Source organism: Staurois parvus, unplaced genomic scaffold (assembly GCF_062004578.1).
Source record: "Staurois parvus isolate SC_StPar_1 unplaced genomic scaffold, SC_StPar_1.0 ptg000520l, whole genome shotgun sequence".
NCBI lineage: Eukaryota > Metazoa > Chordata > Amphibia > Anura > Ranidae > Staurois > Staurois parvus.
This window is the reverse complement of record NW_028318316.1, coordinates 494,663-515,360: the sequence shown is the minus strand read 5'-3', so window position 1 is coordinate 515,360 and position 20,698 is coordinate 494,663. Positions and strand designations below refer to the sequence as shown.

Here is a 20,698-nt window from a genome sequence, read left to right as displayed (position 1 = left end):
CTTTTCTAAGTGATGCTCATTGTACCTGTATACATGTATGCATTGTTGTTGGTTGGATTAAACAGTGCAGCAAATACCTAAGCTGTGTTATGCTTGATGTGATGTGAGATGCTTGGATATTTGTACCTATTGTATAATTGTATGTATATGTCTAGTACAACTTTATTGCTAAAGCATTTTTGTTATGTGGTATGCTTACTCTATATATTTAAACTTTTTGTAGTAACTTTTTGATACATTGTGAAGGGGTTTACACTAACAAAATCTATTACTGGTTGCTAAATGGTGTTAATAGTGTTGCTCAGGTTGTTATTGCTAACTACAAGTGTTAGAACGTCTGTCACTATTTACTTTCTGTGGCCTGATTAGGGTAAATTATTCTTACACCCTTCTGCTTACAAAATTCACATAAGGACAGGGAGTTAGGGGTAATATCCAACAATGGCACAGATAACAATACAAACACATCATTTTAGTAGGGGAAAACATAAATCCCTGCCAAGTTGTGGTCTGTGGTCCTGTTTATGATTTTCCCTTCCTTCCTATCTTGGTCACAATATTATCAAGACAGATTGCAAAGGAAAAATCTCATTGATGAAACCTCACATTGAAAAAAACTGACAGAGACTCTAGCACTTCCCCACTTTGTGCAAAACCACAATAAAATTGGATGGAGGCAGACTCTAAATTTTACTTATGAGCAAATTATTCATGTTCTACTCTACATTTAATATATTCCTATGAAATATAGTTGATGATATACTCCACCCTGTGGCGAACAGACTTAAGTGCAGAACATGCAGAGCAGCTACATGCAATACATAAAATGTCAAGAGCTCCAGAGAGAAGAGAGAAGAGCACATAACTACAATTCTGTGATGCTAAATATAGAAACTTTCTTAAATAAAAAACTGAGGTTTATAGATATGGAATTCTTTGTTCAACAATTTTATTTTAGAAATAGATGGGTCATAAGTCAACATTACAAGAGATATGATGTAAATTAATGAACAATAGTGTTCCCAATGTCAGCGTAAGATGAGAGAAAGTAAGGACACCTTAGCAGAATAGGATAAAATCAGCCTGCTCATAGTGGAGAAGTTGAAAATCTGGGAAACAATATTGCTAGGCCCCATTCACATCAAGTGTTTTGGGATCCTAGGCAGAATCGCTGTGATTCTGCCAGCAGTCTCAAATCACACTGCAATAGTGGCAAAATGCACCAATTGTTGCACGATAAATCACTCTGCAATTGCAGCAAACCACATCATACAAATTCTGTCGACCACTATAAGCTCCTGCTCCATTTTGAAGGACAAGCTTTGCAATATGCGATTTGCAGTGATCACAGAGGAGCCACACTATGTTTAGGTGCCATTGAAAATGAATTGCACCTGAACACTTGTGGTTCGTTTTGCCACTAATGCAGTGTGATTTGACATTACAAACAGCAAATCTGCCTGAGATCCCAAATCACTACATATGAATGGGGCCTAAAGGTCTTCATAAAGCAGGAAACTGTGAAGCCAAAGGTATGTTATATTCCAAGGGGAAGAAGTCTTCTCTGGATCTAAATTGTGAATGTTTACTCAAAGAAAACATGTATACAAATTCTATTGTTGAGTCTTCTGAATGCCAGAGGTTGCGGAACAGGGGCGGACTAACAACTCATGGGACCCCCGGGCAATAGGGGATCATGGGGCCCCTGTGTCCTTGCCCAAACTCAAAAAAGTCTATGAAAAAGGTACCAGGGGCATCTCATGGGGCCCCCTACTGACCCCGGGTCCTCGGGCAGTGCCCGAGTTTCCAAATGGTCAGTCCGCCCGTGTTGCGGAAGGATCTAGGGGTGGGTATGGTTTTGGAAGGTATAGTTAGTAAGAGGAAGGAAGAAGAACTAGAAGGAGGAAAGAGGGGGGTGTCCACCTGCTGGATATGTTTTGAATAGCATGTCTACCTAATACTACACATTAAGATTTTACATTAGGATGGGTAATTGTACAATTTGATCAGTTTTGATTGTATTTCTCTAATATGGTTGATGAGATATTTTTTGAGGGGGGAAGTGTGTTTCCAATGTAATCAAGCTATCTTGATGTAATCAAGATGTGGGCGGTGAGTTGGTTTACCTCAGGTGCCTATTTTGAAAGAGGTGTCTCTAAGAGATAGTGTTGTTGGCCTGAAACTGGCATGTTATCAACAAGTTCGAAATCCAAGTTTTTGCAGTGTGTCAGAAGTATCTACAGCAATTATGGTGCATGTCCAAAATACTGTATGTAGAATAGGGTACCCACTTCTTCTTTGCACATCTCCAGCAACGATTAGAAGTAGATGGATTGATAGAGTGGAGATGTACACAATCATTCATGCATATTTTATTGAATGGATCTTAAGGAAGATCACTGTCACAAAACACGTCAATCTTTAGCTCCATACTTGACTTCATGAATTTTATGAGATTGTGAGCATCTCACATATGTAAAGTCATGCAAGTTGTATTCAACAATATTGGTATATTACAGTATATTAGTATATTGATGGTGTTGATTTAATTGCTTACAAGCCACTGATCAGAGCTATTAACCTAAAATTACCCCCCGCCCCCCATCGATAATCAATTGTGCAAATATCACAGGGACTTAAAAATCAGTAGCACCTTCCTTTTACTCTACTGGTCATGTACTTTCATGTACTTACATGTACTAGAAAAAGTATGATTTGGGGGTCTTTTACAAAGTCTGAAAGCTGTAAAAGAAAAATAAAAAAGCAATGGAAAAATTGCAAAAATGATCTGGCCACCTGAGTTTAACCACTTCAATAAACGGGTACTTTTACCCCCTTCTTGCCCAGGCCAATTTTCAGGCTTCAGCGCTCTCACACTTTGAATGACAATTGCGCGGTCATGCAACACTGTACCCAAACTAAACTTTTATCATTTTTTTCACACAACTAGAGCTTTCTTTTGGAGGTATTTAATCACCACGGGGGGTTTTATTTTTTGCTAAATTAACAAAAAAAACCCTGAAACTTGTGAAAAATACCACACTTTTTTCTTTGTTTCTGTTATAAAAGTTTGCAAAGAAATAATTGCTCTTCATAAATGTATTCCAAGATGTATTCTGCTACATTTCTTTGGTGGAAATACCCCAAATCAGTATTTATTATTTAGTCTGTAGGAAAGTTATAGAGTTCACAAACTATGGGATATATCTGAAAATTGATCAGTCCTGAAGTACTGACAGCCAATCTAATTTCTTGAGTGCCAAAAATGTCAGAACAGTACAGATATCCCCCAAATGACCCCTTTTTGCAAAGTAGACATTCCAACGTATTTCACAGGAGGCATGGCGAGCTTTTTGAAGTTGTAATTTTTTTGTCATAATTTTCCGGAAAATGAAGAAATTAAAAAAATATTTTCACAATTTTATTTTACATGCTATCACCAGTGCAGTACAGTGTCAGTATATAACTGGTGTGGTGGTCATCAGGGACACTGACTGGTGACAGTACGAAAAAAAAAAACTGATAATTTTTTCTACATTTTTTTTATTACATTTTTTCTCTTTTTCTTAAGATTGTTTTTCGTATTGCGCTATGACCAAAGTAGTATAATGTTACCAATAATGATAAAGCGGGCGCTGGTAAAATTATATAGACTACTAAAAATGGTATTACAGAAGATAAATATAAATATAGGTATAGATATGAAGGTAGCAGCTAGCACTCAAGGTATTGGCAACAGTCCCAGAATAGAAATATGTTAAAGTAATAGTGCAGTGCTATAAATGCATGTTATCAATCTTAAAGGCATGTAAAGTCAAAAAAGTGCAAATAAGCGCAATAATGATGTAAAATGGTAAATGGTGCTAAAAAAAGTTCATATAATCATTCCTGAATAATGGAATGTCCTTTGTGTGAGAGTACCAAATCAGAGAGAGTGCCTATGAATGGCACGTGTGGTTTATCCGTGACGAACAGTAGTGCATGAACTCATGAAAGGTAATCCACCCTTGGGATGGGTGTACACTCACCAGAACAAAAGTATTAATGCGCATGGGTTATACACATCACACATCTGGGGGTGCAGCGGTATGCTGGCAGCTTTGGGTTATTCATCCAGCTCCAGCCATGGCGTCAGCAATAGGGCTCCACCCAGCGCGTTTCGTGTACCAACGGCCTCAGGGGCACACCCATTCGTACCATAGTAAAATTGTACTACTTTGGGGAAGTGATCAGTATTTTTTATTTTTTTTTACACAATTTGATTGCTTATGGCAAAGAATTTCTTTGCTATAACCACGCATTTAACTGAATGAAATCGATTCATTCAGGTTTTTTTTGTCGTGATTAGCTGTGATTGGCCACGGCTAATCACATGACACAGATGGGCTGTGATTGGCCCAGCCTGTGCATGTGATCGCTGTATCCATTCACAGCTAGACACAGTTGTATACAATGAATGGCACGAAAGGAAGCCTTCCATTGTATACAATTGTCATGTGACCTGATGTGATTGGTCACAGCAGGTCACATGGTACTGGCAACGGGGCCGGTACACAGATCTGTCATTGGCCGTGTCCGAGGTACACGGCTGGTGACAGATCTCGCCACAGCGCGGCCCCGCCGGGCCCTCCCGGAGGGACGAAGTGTTCGCACGGCCGTCATTTGACCATAGGCCAGGTGACAAGTGGTTAAAATTGGAGAGCAGTGCCTTAAAAGGGTTAAAGGAGAAGTAACGCCAAAGCTATTTTTGTTATAATTTTCCTTGGGATCACAGGAGTGCAGTTTGTTTTTCACTCCTGTGGCCTTTTTTAAGCTGACAGAGTGCTAAAGCCTGCTGTCGGCTAACGTCACTCAGCTGGTCCAGGCTCAGGAAAGATTGTGACTTTACATTCGGGATCCACCCAGATGCCTGGACTGCCAGCTGGCTCCTCCTCTCAGTAAACCACTGAGAACCTGAGCCAGCCACTCCCCCCACAGCTCAGCACACGAGTGAGCACTGGAGAGGGCATAAAAGAGACCTGGTGACTTGACAGTCACTTTCTCCCTGCAAACTGAAGACCGAGAATTGAGTGATCAGTGGTGTTTGATCACTCAGTTCTCGGTCTTAGAGCCAGCGGGGCACAGATGCAGCATCAGTCCAATGCTTCATCCACCTAGGTGAGTAGAAATGGTTGTTTTTTTTTTAAACCCATACTTCTCTTTTAAATCTTTGCATAATGTAAATAGGTCCACTAGGAAGTGTAATGTGGTGGGACTGCCATCCCTTCTGGTTGTAGGGCTAAAGAGAGAACCCCACTGGAATTGAATGTGATTGTCACATACAGTTGTAAGAGAGGGTTGAGGAAGCCTTTTCTACTTGATTGTAGGCAAAGAGAGATCTCAAAATATCTGTATAAGTGCGCTTTCATATTCCATGGATTTCATATTGAATGTCTTTTTCATTAGCACGAGCAGCAGATCTTTGTCTTAGGTCACCTCTGGAAGTCTGTAGACACATACATTGTTCCACTACCTTCTGTTGTCAACATATTATAAATGCCATTGTCATTGCGTATTGTGGAATGCAGTGGCATGCGTGACTGTGCAGTCATGAAGATGTGCTATTTCTTGCTTACTGGACTGTAAATACTTCTCCTGGGTTTCCACTCTGTTTGAAAGGTAGCATTTAAGCGGCAGTTATCCTTGACCTTATTAATCAGTAGGGGAAAGTTATTTTTTGCAGGTGTACAATAGGCATTGAAAGAGTGCTAAAGTAGACCTAAATTAAAATGCCAAAAAAAAGCTATGTTAACAGGTTTGCTGGCATAGATCAAAATAGAGTAATAGAAGGGCTGATATTTCTTTCCTGGAATGAAAATTCTTCTCAAGTCTTCTTTCCGTACTGCCCATGTGAAACGCAAGACTTGGTCCTCATGATCTGTCCTGCACCATTCTGCACCTTCAATAGAGATCTCATGAATAAGTGCCTAGGCCTTCTGACTTATGGCCAACACAAGAGTACTACTTACATGAGAAGTACAACAGTACAGAAATATTCTAGGAGAGGCAAGTAGCTCCTACTCTCTCTATCTATCTATCTATCTATCTATCTATCTATCTATCTATCTATCTATCTATCTATCATAGGAAGTTAGTTTATATCAAAGAAAACATTTCTTGTCCTTCTACAAGAAGTTAGGTAATAACCTAAAGCCAATTGCAGGTGCTTGCACATAACTATTTCCAACTTTGGAACCCTGGTTTAAACATTTGGTGGTGATGATCTCTTTGATTTATCTTTTCAGATATTAATGAGTGTGAAAATACAGAACTCTGTTCTCCAAATGGAGAATGTCTCAATACTGCTGGCTCATTCCACTGCATATGTGAGCAAGGATTTACTACAACTCCTGATGGAAGATCATGTGAAGGTATACTATTTAGTTTGAGGCACCATTTGGATACTTTGGACCTAAAATGAACCAATTTCTGTCAGTGCACTTTGTACATCGTTGTAACTCTTTGTCTGACTGGGTGTATCTCTACATAAATACTATGTATTGTGACAACAATCCTCTTTTGTGAAACATTAGAAAATAAAGTTCTTGTTGATCATAGTCACAATTAGATTTTTGTTCCCCTATTATGAAGGGTTTGTTGGAAGAATATGATGATTTAGTGTAGGGCTGCAGATTTTTTTTTTATCTTTTTATATTTGAGGGTACAAGGCATTAGGATTGTTGGTTCCTAATTCCACTTTGTGAAAATGAAAGCATATTAATATTAGTTTGTGTTTCCTCTCTCCCTAATTTAGTATTCACAAGTTCTAAATTTACAGAATCTGTACTTTCACTGGCAGAAAAGAGAAAATAATAAATGGAAATTAACACTTGACCATTACAAATCTGACCTGATGCCATTAATAAGTCTATGGCAGCAGTGCATTGTTTTTTTCATATGCCAGCACTGTTTATTTAAACCCTATGTAAACATAGAACATAATTCTTTAAGACAAAATTATAGAAAGTAAGTACTGACTAAATGTTTGCATTTGGCTTTCTACAGCCAGGTCTTAAACAAAAGGTTCATAATGAATTTTATTTCTGTTTAAATTATATCCAGACCACAAGTGTGTTCCATGCTAAATATAAAACAGCAATCACAAACGGCATTAACATTGGTGTCCACATATCTGAAGTCTAATTGAATTCTCACACTGCACAGTCCAAGTTTAATCCTTATGTTACCCCAAAAACCCCTACATCTTTCCCAGAAAATTGTAAAAATGAAGCAGAATCAGCTTAGTGAAGCCAGGTGTTAAAAGTAAGAAACCTCAAGTCCAAGGGAACACCCTTACTGTCAGCCCAAAGTCAATACGAGAAAGCATAAAATCCTAGACACGTTATAAAAAATGTACAAAACTGAACTTGCTTTGTAATATGTTTTTCATATAGCCTTCATACAGCAGTTTTGTGGTTTTTTATTTTTTTAATGCTGTCATGATTAGAAATTCCAATTCCCTCTAAGCATAGCTTGTCTGCTGTCTCTCTAGTCTTCTGTCGCCATATCTGACAGTTTGGTAGTCCAGCATCCAACTCAAAGCAGTTACCATATTTTTTAAGCAATACAGAGATTTACTTCATTTGAAATGTATTGTATTAAGTGTGTCAATCAGAGTTAATTATTGGGTACATTTGGCTGATAATTGTTCAGGTGAAAATTATTTGTTTACAATATGAGCGCATCTGTATTTGTAATCCATGTGCAAAAGATTTCATTGTTTTCACAGAGTCTGGATGAAGTGAAGAGCTGTCTCTAATTTTTCTAACACTTAAACCAAATTTTATACATATCTAGTTTTCTGTGCTAGACATTGTAATAAGAGCTTATGTATATAGTTTTGTTTACATTGTGGATGAGAAAACTTGTATGCCAGATTTAGGACAGCTATCTACAGGTTAACTATATAAACCTATAAAACTACTTAGAATGGGCCAAAATTAACTTATATACTATGTTCAGTTAAATTAAGTGGAAACCCATGATTAAATAAAAATGTTGACTTATTTAAATTAGCATTTCCATATTTAATTATAGGTTTTCTTTAGGCATTCACAAACACAAAAGACCTCAAATGGAAAAAAAACATGCTCGTGGGTTATTCCATTTTTACTTACCAAGTCTGTCTTTGAGTGCTTTTTACTCACCAGGTTTTCAAAATGTTGCCCTGTATTTATTAACTCTGCACACCCACTTAGGGGACTCCTGCCTAAAAAGATAGTAATTGAGTTGCCATTGAATGCATTTGAGGTGCTGGGGTGTGGGCTGAATGCCCAGTGGTTTTGGGGCCTAATCCAACCATGTAATAGATTGAATGTTCTATGTAGCTGCAGGACAGGGAATGCCCTGGCTGCAGTTGATTGGTGGTGGTGGATGGGGGTGACAGCTTCCTGCCATGTGTGGTCCTAACCCAAGTTTGGACCAATCACTTGCTCATCCTTGAGGGGCATGAGGCGTGTTCTGTTGGAACTTTCAATAGGTCTGCCTAGCTTATTTCAGTATTTAGTGGTTAATAAACAGATAATATTACTAGAATTGAATCCCCTGTAGGCCTGTCTTTATTACAAAGCACCACTATTACCCACATGTTTTGCAGTAGTGTACCACTATTAATCCTTACACTGCCATTGACATAAGGCTTATGTCAGTGACAGCACTTGCCAGAAAACAGTCTCCTTACATATGTGTTTACATATCTCCAGTCGACTGTTGGCTGTCTAGTGGAAGTGATTCGGGTGACCTAAAAGGGGGAGATGTGACCATAAATAAACATGTTAGGTGCACCATTGTACAAAAATAGCTATTGCATCATACATATTAGGTATCGCAGTGCATGTGGAGCTTTCTTATAGCATATTGCTATTATCTCCATGTTTCGCTGCCAAACTTTAAGTCTGGAAAGTTACTGAAATAGTTACTTATTGTGACAAACAGCCCCTTTTGGTCCGGGACAGAGTCATAGGCTTTGATGTTTGACATTTTATGTGGTAGACTGGAGTTAACCAATGGTTACACCATTTCCCCATCTTTTAGATAAATTTAAATATTCTCTGAGATGTGTAGGGTGGTGTGTGTGTGTATATAAGATAGACTGCATACAGGCTGTGCTGGAACAGGCCTGCAGGTCCAAGCAGGTTCTATTTGTCTTACAGCTAGCCATGAATATTTTGTTGTAAGTTGGACTGTACTGACTCAGACGCCAGCAAGGGAATCTCTTTTGTTTTTCTGTGTGATGCAACGGAGACAAGTAAACACGTGCAGGGAGCCCTTAAACGCACTTTGGCGTCTGGAGTACCTCTCTGCAAGTTCTACATTTAAAGCTGACCCCTAACACCAATAAAAACAGCTTTCACTTTTTTTCAATGAAAATCTGGCGGCTTCTCAAGCTGAATTCAGCCACACTGACCAGAGAATTCCTGCTGAATATTTATCTATTCTGGCTGGTATTTCAAGAACTGTTGTGAAGTGGTTTTGACTGTAGAATCACTAGAGATTTGCTGGAAAAGAAACGATTTGACTTAATGTTGATCTTGTTACCATCTGGTGGATACGTTTCAGCCTTTAAAAGGCTCTCACCGCAGGTCTGCTATCTGCATTAAACAATATATTTGATGCTCCTGCAGACTTCTGTCTTACATCTTAAATCCTTCTGTGCACAACAAGTAAAATAATACAGCTCTTGTGGAACAGACACATTATGTAAGCACGGTTCACTTACTGTTGGGACTACAGATGAGAAGTGCAAGTTATTAACAGCTACTGTAGGGGTAGTGCTGCCAATTTTAACACATTATTTTGTGGGGCTTTTGAAATGTTTTGAATAAATACTGGAGAGTGGGACGTGTATATCACACAGAGACGGTACAATTTAGAGTTTAAATGTGGTATATAGACATTTTTCAATATTTATGCACATTGCTGTGTAATATACAGCAATATAAAATTATAGTTTCGTGAGTTTCAGCTAACCCTCAGAGAATGTGATCATGGCTAGTTTTTAAATATATTATATACATATATATATATATATATATATGTAAAAGTGATAACCAGGCTAAATAATCTTGATCTACATTGTCCTACTCTTTTTTGCATGTTAAAAAATGTTGCTTTGCTTTCTCCTAATTCAAAGAATGTTTTTGCATGCACCAATATGTGTGAACATTTTCCAATGCAAACTTAGCTGTGTGCACACAAGCACACAAGTATGAGAAAACAATGAAATTCAAGAGACAACAGGGAGGAGAATGTTCCTGGAGAGTAATTTCCCAGCTTTGGTTGATGTAGCTAGACAAGTTGTCAGGAACCATGGTTCACAGGGGAATTCTATATTACCTACCAAATTAAGCGCTAAAAAACAATACAGAATAGAATAACACAGGTAAATTTAAATTTGATCAGTTTAAAACATTTACCAAAATATGTTTAATTTAAAAACATTTGTATGCTCCATAGCCAACCATGTTCTACGTGGAGTAAATCAAATATAATACCTCTCAAAAGATATTAAGGTACATAGTTATACTTATGAGTCGTTTCAGTTTTGCATTAAATACCCTCTTTAACACCTGAAGCTAAAAGATGATTTAGCTGCAAAGTATGCGGCTAACATGGTGATAATCTTTTGTGCAGCAGTGTTGCACATGCAAAAAATCATTTGAGGTTAGTGGAGTGAGAGAATTTTAATACATTTAAAAAAGTTAGCACGCAAAAACAAGCCAAAATAAAATGCTTGCGAGAGGAAGGACCACCTTAGTAGGGGGTAGAGGCATCTACAGAACTCAGGGATGAATCTCAGGCGATCTCCGGATGTCAGCTCAAGCAAACTTGCCTTTATTTTTTCTGTAAACAGCTTCAGCATATATAAAACATTCATTGCTTCAGGTTCACAAAGTAAAGTCTCAACAAATGTCACAGCAGTTGACACTTCAATGTCAAAATAGTGATCTCTGTCCACCTCCTGGTCTGGTAGGAGGGATAAATAATAATCCCTTCTAGGTGTTCTTGCACACCATGAATAGCCATTTCCAAGGAGGGAATCAAGCTATACCTGGGACACTCAGAGCCAGGACACAGTCCAATCCGAGTTGTTTCTAGCCCAGCTTAATTAAATGTTTTATACTAATGTCAAATAGCATATGGGAGCATTCTTGTGAAAAGGCATCCTTCTTCATCCACAAGTCCTGTTACCATATTACAATCAGCACAGTATGCAACTTAAACCAGACACCATGAGGTACCTGCAAATACAACTTTTAATTTCTTTATAGCTCTTCTTCCTGAAATGCACTCTGTAACTATGCAGACACATTAAATTGGAGCTTTGGTTTCCCCCTATATCCCATATTGCATCCTACTGACCTATGGTGTCAAACTATTCCAGTGGTCTCTCCAGTACACCCCAGATATTGACTCTGCGGTAATAAATATTTCAGAAAACAAAACATCGCACAAAACAAACCTCCATTCCAGAGGGACCATATAAATAGATCTAGCAACTGGATTTGACAAACCTACCATATTCCTTTCCTTCATTTTATATTATTTTAGCTGCTGAAAATATTTTGGTTTGTTAAAATGAGTTAAATATTTCTTTAACTAAAGAAGAAATATTGAAAGAAGTGTAGAGCTACCGTATATGTATACATAAGTTGTTTGTTGTTGACTTTTGTCGTAAATCAGTGTATAGGATGTCTTGTTATATTTGTGTTTTGTCCTTTGATCAAAAACATGTCTCATTTTCAGATGTTGATGAATGTACTAACAGCACGCTATGCAGTCAAGGGTTTTGTGAAAACACCAATGGTTCATATCGTTGCCTCTGTTACCAGGGGTATCAAGACTCACTGGATGGGCAAGGGTGTGTGGGTAAGTTGTCAGTTTCTAACCCCTGTTTTAGAACCGGAATGTAAAAGCATGCATGTCTGTAACATTTTCATGTATTAAAACCTCTGTATTGTATTTTGTAATTATGGTCCCAAATTTTGTCTAGGAATCAATTTGGGTATTTCATAGATACTGTATACATTTTCATTTAGCATTGTTATGGACAAAGAAGTAACAGTAAAATAAAATTAAAGTGGTCGTAAAGTCTCAAGGTTTTTTACCTTTATGCATTCTATGCATGAAGGTTAAAAAACATTCTGTGTGCAGCAGCCCCCCCATCTCCCCCTAATACCTACCTGAGCCCCATGGCGATCCAGCCCTCTCCAGGGACTCTCATTCCTCATTGTCTGAGACAGCAGTGAAAGCCATTGGCTCCCACTGCTGTCAATCACAGCCAGTGATCCAATGAGGAGAGAGAGGGGGCGGGGTCAAGACACAGTTCTGTGCGTGAATGGACACACAGGAGCGGGCCTGCTTGGGTACCCTCATAGCAAGCTGTTTGCTCTGGGGGCACTTGGCAGGAGGGAGGGGTCAGGAGCAGCAGTGGGGGACTCAAGAAGAGGAGGATTTGGGATGCTCTGTGCAAACCCACGGCACAGAGCAGGTAAGTATGACATGTTTGTTATTTTTTTTTAATTTGCCTTTAATATCACTTTATATTTGAGGTTACAAAGCATATTGACTCTACTACACTGGTACTGATTATACTAAAAACACAAGTTGTGAAGTAATTTAATTCACAAGCACAGTTGCTTCAGTTGTTAGTGAATCAGTTTGGAGATGAATATCATCCCATCCAACTGACCAGATAAGGCATCAGATCTTAATTTCTCTGGATAGTGGGAGACACACCAGCCAGTCATTATTGACGAAATCAAAGGTGACTAGATGGATCAAAATTCGGCAGGTTCAGCAGGGACTGGCTGTATTTCAATCCATCTATGGCCATTCCTGCTAAAGACAGGTCAGTCGATCAGCTTCTCATGAACAGGAATGTTGGAAAATTTCCACTCAGTCAGCACTTGCAGCCTGATCAGTGCATTCTGAGAGAGTCCCCGCTGTCAGATTACAATAGCACAGCGGGGAGAATTCCTCCATCCACACAATTTGTTTATTTTTTGTAATCAGCTGGCTTGCTGATCAAAAAAAAATGTTCCCCCTCCCCCACGTACACACACACACAGTCACACACCGAAAGATATGTAATGTCTGTAAATATGAGTGCGTTATCTTTCTCCAGATAAGCAAAAGATACATCTTTGTTGTATGAGTGCGAAGCAGATGTCCTAATTTTCACTTTTGTTTTGGGAGAACAATAGGTCATATTTTCTTGCCTAATTGTAATTGTATTTTGAGGCCGTCTGCTGAAGTTTGTTAAATTCTTTAGCTATCTCAGTTCTTAAATGATTGGACAACAATCTTCAGATGTGTAAAGTTGAGTGTACACACTCCGTTTTTTTTTTTTTGTTCAAATAACTGACAGATCCTTGCATCAAAACAAAGATGTGCAGCGCAGGGGTCTTTCCTGTTGAGCTATTGTATTCTGACACCAGGGACTCCCCCTTTCCCCATCAGAATATACTGATCTGCTGAACCCTGAATCTGCTTCTGTTCCTGCTGAACCCCACTACTTTCGGTGCTTGTGTACCTGGCTTAAATCTAGCCACATATACTTGACAGGGTTCAATTTCCCCATGCACGCTACACCGCATGGGTGCAGGAAACTACACTGCCAGCTATAGTATGTTTTTAGACAACCACAGCACCTGCCTGAATACTCAGTGACTGTATCTGGTTGGATGCTGTTACTATTTGGCCGAGAATTTCCTATCCGACACTTTAATTTTTGTTGAGCCCAAGTGAAGCTGATAGGGCCACCCATGGCTCTAATTACTGTTGATTCAGCTGAAATTCAGGCCTTGTATGGCCAGCTTAAAGCTGTCAGCTTAGGAGGGTACTAAATTGCACAGATACTCAATGCAGACTTTTGGTAGTGTACTGCAGAATCTTCTGCTAACTGGTATGTTTGGTTCTATTGAATATTTGTGCTTTCAGTGAAAAGGTAAGGAATAGAGTGGGAAGCAGTATGTTGCTAGCAGCTAATCAGAAAGAGAATAGTGATTGGGACAGATGGTATGGAATATGTAAAAACAGGGAATATTTAACAGACATGGTCTTGCATGTCACCGCACAGTGCTGCTGTGTATTACATAGTTAGTCTGGCTGAAAAAAGACAAAAGTCCACCCAGTTCAACCATTAAAAAAAACTTTTATATTCTGTGTATCTAGGAAAGAATCCAGGACTTTTTTAAAGCTGGCCAGAACCAACTCTTGAGGGTTTCTATTACACATTGACATGAATGAAGGTTTCTTCACCTGTTCGAAGAGAACAGGAAGAGTCTTCCTAAGATGATGGTGTTCAGAGAGTGTTCAGAGAGTGGGTTGGAGGTATGAAGACGACACAAAAAGCTGTAGATTCTAAATAGTGGTTTCTAGTCATATAAAGCGGCATGGATGTGTGAACCTTAGAAGTGGCTTAATTAATTATGAATATTTTGGCAGTTGAAAATGTATTTAGCTGTATGTCTGGCATTTCATTGTGAATAGGGATCGGGCAAAGGAAATGGCCCTACGTGCTGGAGGTTTGAGAATTTTGCTTTGACATACAGCATACTTTCCTGGATTGATACTTTTAGCACCACCAGTGCACATTAAGCATTTCTCCACAGTCAGGAAACTCTAGTATTTATTTTATTCAGCTCACCAGCTATAGGATTTAATTGTGCACATGGGGGTTTGCTTGTGCCAGCAACTTTGCTGGCACAAAGAGAGCAGTTCAGTGAAGAGCTGTCAGTAAGAAGGAATGTATCCTTATAACAATTCTCCATTTTCCAGATGTAAATGAATGTGAAATGCTGAGTGGAGTCTGTGGTGAGGCCCGATGTGAAAATGTAGAAGGCTCATTCCTCTGCCTTTGTGCTGATGATAACCAGGAATATGACCCGATGACTGGGCAATGCAGATACCGCAGCATGCCAGGTAAAGCAAATCATTACATTTCTGTTTGACTTTTTCAAAAGGGAAAAAGCCGAGTTCAAATCAGAGTAACCTATAGAAACCACTCCAAAGTAATTTGTATGGATCGGACTTCAGCAGAGTGGAATCTGGTTACTGCACTTTCCATGTCATTATTGTTTTTGCATTACTTTATTTCACAAGCCTGCATTTATTTATTGAGGCCTATTTATCATAATATCTAATTCACTATTTTGCTTTGAAAAGTATATTCCTACTTCTTTATAAAGCTGTCTTGAACAATGTTTTTACAATATTTCAAGAAAGATCAGTTCACCAGGGCAAAACCTATTATACAAATAACTTTATCCATTTATAAAAAACTTCTGATGTTTATTTTATCAAACATTTTGCAGATTATTTGCACCAACTGACAACAGAAGTAATCCATTATTTTTAATTGAGGTAGACTAGAGCACTGTCAGTGCTGATGGAGGAATCGCACCTGCAGTGCTCCCCTCCAGCAGAACATAATGATCACTGATGGCTGCTATAGCCACCGGCAGTGGTCGCATGCAAAACAATCCGACAGCCTGGTTGTACTGAAGTGAATTGATGAATCGACTTCAGTACAACCAACCGGCTCATAGATAGACCGAATCTCAATCTTTCTATGTCCAGATTTAAAGCGATTTTGTCACTCAAACAAAAATGCCAACACATGAGTCACAAGCAAAGAAGAAGATAACTCTTTAAGGTAAATCTGATAAGGAGAAATCGTCCTTCGAAATCTGTTCAGAAACAGTCTTAAAGTGTCGATTTCCTGTGCCCTCTTCTGTTTTTACATTCTTCAGACCATTCCCATGCGATTCCTATTCATTGCTGTGTGGTGCTTTTGACATGCTGCATAATGCATTGGACCATGGGAATAGTAGGGATTGCACTATTTTAGAAACACATTGCACCAAACCGCATGGTACTGCAGTACCATATGATTTGGTGCCCGCAAACACACAGCATTTGTGGATGGCATTAAAAATACATTGCCATCTGTATGCAAATCACAAGGGCAGTGTGGTCACCTGTGGTGCAGAAAACGTGTAGAAGCCTCCTTTTTCTGCACTGTGTCCTCAGTGTTTCCTCCTGCTGTCCCTGTATGTTTCTACATGACACAGTAGTGATGCAGGGGTTGGCAGAAGGAATTACTGAGAACAGCATGGACACACGTGTTCATCACTCTCAGAAGTGTTGGTTTCTGTAGAGACATTGAGGAACAATTTCTCCTCATCTGATCAGCGTTCAGCAATGTGGGCAGCATGAAAAGTCAATATTTACCTTCTTCTTTACAGGTAGCTCTTGTACTGGCTATGTTGTTTAAGCAACAGAGTCGCTTTAAATTGTAGGACATTGGCCAGTAGAGAGATTTCAAAGAAGCATGAGTAAGTTCATGCCTTATAGGAAAAGTTGAGATTTGCATATATGTTCAGCTTCCTATAGTTCTAGACCTAATTACTGTTCTGATATGGTTTGTACTGAAAATAGCCTATGCGTATGCATTTTTCAAGATATTCCTAATTGAGTCAGGTTTACTTTAAGGACTTGTTTAAAGTGGAACTATACTCACCTTCAGTCCAGCGATGAGGTTTCTTGATGGGCAGCTAGCTTCTGGCTCTTGATCACCAACCACTTTCATTGACCGGGCTGAGATGTCATCACTCCCGCTCATGGTACAATGAGCTGCAGGTTTACATACACTTTGACCTGGCCTTGCACACTAGAAGACCTAAGATGAGAGTGTTTGCAGTTTCATTTAATGTCTATGTTTAAGTTTTTATTAAATACTTACATGCAAAGCAGGCTTACTAAGTGCAATTTAAAGTTGCATGCTATTTACCACTTCTTTTTAAGTAGAAAAGTAGATAAACTGATCTTACTCAGAGCAAAGTTTGTCTGCCAAAAAATAACACAATGGGCACCTATTCAATCTTGTTAAGGTAACTCTGCTGGGAAATGAGCAGTTGTATGCTGTATAGACTAATTGGATATTGTGAAATTCTTTCTTTGCAGCTGCTGCCAGTATAGTATTTATTTCAAAATTCCTAATGATTAAACTTGGACTGGTCACATGGAAAGAAGGAATTTAGAAATTAAGTGCATAAAAACAATGGATCCATAGGAAGGTCTATTCAGTATTTAGATCAAAAGCTGCTTTACTTGAGCAAGATTTTACATTCTTTTTTTCTAATTAAACAGTAACTTAGTCATTATATCCCTTGAATAACCATGGAAAACACCAATGGTTTGTTCTAAATTGAATGAACTACGTTATTTGATAGAGAATTCAGAGGGTTGAATCACCCCAAAATGAGTCTTTGTACAGGGTACAAAGTATAGTCCCCCATGTCCTGTAACACACTTTCCACTGATAATCTTATCTCTTACATTATATTAACAGTGTTTTTGTTATTTTGAATGTAAAATGTATAAAGATTATCACACATTTTTTCATGGGCCATATTGGTTTTCACTTTTAAAAGACTCCTTTGTGGTTGGCATTACATGTGAGAGTCTATAGAGTGTCTTTTGAGGAGGATAGAAAAGCTATTTCAAGTGATGTGCAGCAGGGATTGGCCGACATTCAAACCATGTTTGGGCAGGCCAAATGTGCCCAAGTTGATCAACTTGAGTACAACCGGATTTTACATATGAATATTGCTAGTGGCTATTATAGCTGCCAGCAGTAATCACTGTGTTCTTCTAGTGGGACGGCTCACCCCGGCCAGGAGAACACAATAGCTCCATGGGAGGAATTCCCCCATCAACATTGACAACACCGGGTTCTATTTCAGCGAGTAATACAAACTGGTACAGGGTCTGCACCTGGTTAATAAAGGGATTGTGATCTTATAGTACTTTCATATATATACACTGCTCAAAAAAATTAAAGGAACAAAGGGCACCAAAGAGCTCGATTGGCATTTGCCATTGAACACCAGAATTGGCAGGTCTGCCACTGGCGCCCTGTGCTTTTCACAGATGAAAGTAGGTTCACCCTGAGCACATGTGACAGATGTGAAAGGGTCTGGAGAAGCCGTGGAGATGGTTATGCTGCCTGTAACATCATTCAACATGACTGTTTTGGTGGTGGGTCAGTGATGGTCTGGGGAGGCATATCCATGGATGGACGCACAGACCTCTACAGGCTAGATAATGTCACTCTGACTGCTATTAGGTATCAGGATGAAATCCTTGGACCCATTATCAGACCATTGAGAAAAGTTCTTTTATTGATAACACTGCCCATAACACAATTTGTGAATGGAGGAAAGAATCCTGTGATGGATCAGACTCTCCCCTATTCACAGATTGTGAATGGGCCCAGATTTACTACATTGAATGTATTCACCCTTGAGAGGAGTCAGTTAATGGGGGATTATGATTACCTTGTATGACTATATATAAGGTAAATATGAGCCCTTATGGAAAAATCAGTCCATTTTAGGTCGTTGGAATGATATAAGGGCACTTCTTACAACTAAAAAAGGTTTATCCTTTGCATACATAAGCCGCTCTTCACTTTTAGAGCTATGAAAATGTGAAAAAGCCTTTTGTTTTAGTTTCAGTCTAATAACATCAAATATAAATGGCTAACAGTAATAAATAATAAAATGTTAATGCAGGGAATTATCCTGTTGCCTGTAGGGGTCATGAAGAAATGTTTTTACCTTAATGGAGCAACTTGGGTTATGCTTTCAAAGTTTTTTTACCTTCTTCTCAATTAGCATTTTTTTAGTTTAACACATTGAGCACAATACAATAAATATTCCCTAGTACACTATTTGTTAAAATTCCTACCCCAGCACTTGCAGTTTACTACTTTCAGTGCTGCTGGCTCCTACTCTCTCAGTTTTTCTTCCCTAAACTTCCAAATTTCACAGGAAACAGTTAACAGTGGACAATGGCAAAAGAATGGAGCCACCTTGAAACAGGAAACCTGGGGCAGCAGTCATGGCACCAGTTTACGCTGGAACATAAGCAAGGATTAAAAGATAAAGAAGCTAAATACTCAATAAGTGATTAAATGGATTTAATTTTTCACATGTTTCAACTTAGTGGGGTGGTTTTTGAAAAAAAAAAAAAACTAACTATATAACTGTATTTATAATAGGAAACAAAGGCACAGATGGCAAAAAATAAAGTAAAATGAAACAACTGGCAGGAGTTTGAATAATTTCCTACTGTATTCAAGATTAGAAATAAGGCTTCAGCTCCACATTTACTTTACATTTAAACTACAGGCCAGTCATTTCTGGGTTGAGAACATGAGCTGTGTCATTAGTCATGAGCTTGTTTTGAGGGTTTTTTTTAACCCAGGGCATGCTTTCTTTGAGATGCTTTCACTCATCAGTGAGTGGAGCTCAAGCAATTTCAATAATTTCATTGCTATGACCAACTTTATAGTGTTCAGTTCTTATGCTAACAAACATGTATTATTTGCACTACTTTCTTAGGCTTCAAGAATCTCTGATAAATGCAACTCAAAGCAATTGTAAAATATAAAAAGTAAAGTTCTCTTATTAATAATAAAAAAGCCCCCTATCCAAATCTCAGTATAATGTAGTCTGGTGACTACTTTGTCCAGATTCTCCTTTTGTTATTTTATGGAATATTATGATTGTTCCATAGTTTTTCTTATTATATATAATATTCCTTCAGCAATTTAAAAAAAAATTATAAGAGATATACAGCTTATTAAACGATTTGTAGATTGTTGTGGTTTTGACATTCAAATTGTATTATTTGCAACAAAGAAAGAAACAAATGTGTTAAAGAGATGACTTAGAAAAAACAATTCCTCTATAATCTTAAAACTTGAAGCATCTGCGCTGTGTGATCCAGTATGATTTTCCACAGACAAAATGAAAATGGTAAATGAAAGTGTTTGGCAAAGTCTATCTCCACCCTCCAAGACCTGTTAATTTTATAGTCTGGTCTCCATTAGGGTGTTGATTTTGTTTTTGTTAGGGTTTACACTTGAATATCTGATACTTCTGCTTTCACTTAACTTGTGGCAATATTGTTTACATCAGCGCAGTTTGAAATATCAGAAAGCTCATGTTTTTAATTCCATAAGTCCCAACAGAAGAAAAATAGTTTTTTGGGACACTAACAAACAAAAAACATTAAGCCAGCCCCTACATAAGCCAAACTCCAATCATCATGTCTCAGTTTTTTGAGCATGCAGTACATAGGGCCAAAAATACAGAACGTTGAGACCTATGTCCCTCACGTGACTTTAATGAAAAAAGATTTTGCGATAAGTACAGTAATCTTCTTTTCTTTATCATCCATTGAGTGACACAGGAATTTAGTGATTCTTGGACATGCAAACCAGTCCAACTGAAGGGAGGGCAACAGCTATTGAGAGATCTAACAGATATGGAATTCATTACAAGAATATGAGAGAAGATCAATATTTGAACAGTCACTTGTTTCACTGGGACTGTCTTCTGTGTTTATTGTAAAAGACATGTTGCACATGTAGCTGAAAGCACTAAAAACCAGGCAAGACATCGTGCATTCACACACCCAAACAGCAGAAGAGGATTGTAGACAGCCAGAAGGGACCAAGTCAGTCTAGGTGAGCAGAAGTGGGCAGTTGCTTCCTCTAGGATGAATGGTGGGAAAAATAGCATTGAGAATGTGCATAACACTCCACCTAAGAGATGACTTCAGCTCTCAGTTCCTTAAGCCTTCA

General features: G+C 38.5%; 1 protein-coding gene across 6 annotated transcripts in view; it reads left to right on the top strand.

Annotated features, from left to right (window-relative positions):
- Window positions 1-20,698, top strand: part of LTBP1 (latent transforming growth factor beta binding protein 1) — a 496,680-nt gene that overhangs the window by 441,639 nt on the left and 34,343 nt on the right. For 4 of the 6 annotated variants that reach the window (XM_089690179.1, XM_089690180.1, XM_089690182.1 and 1 more), the window contains 3 exons: window positions 6,285-6,410; window positions 11,785-11,907; window positions 14,821-14,964. In XM_089690179.1, the coding sequence (XP_089546305.1) occupies window positions 6,285-6,410; window positions 11,785-11,907; window positions 14,821-14,964 (393 nt within the window). The remainder of the gene's footprint in view (window positions 1-6,284; window positions 6,411-11,784; window positions 11,908-14,820; window positions 14,965-20,698) is intronic. The other 2 variants (XM_089690181.1, XM_089690184.1) reach the window with 1 other exon arrangement.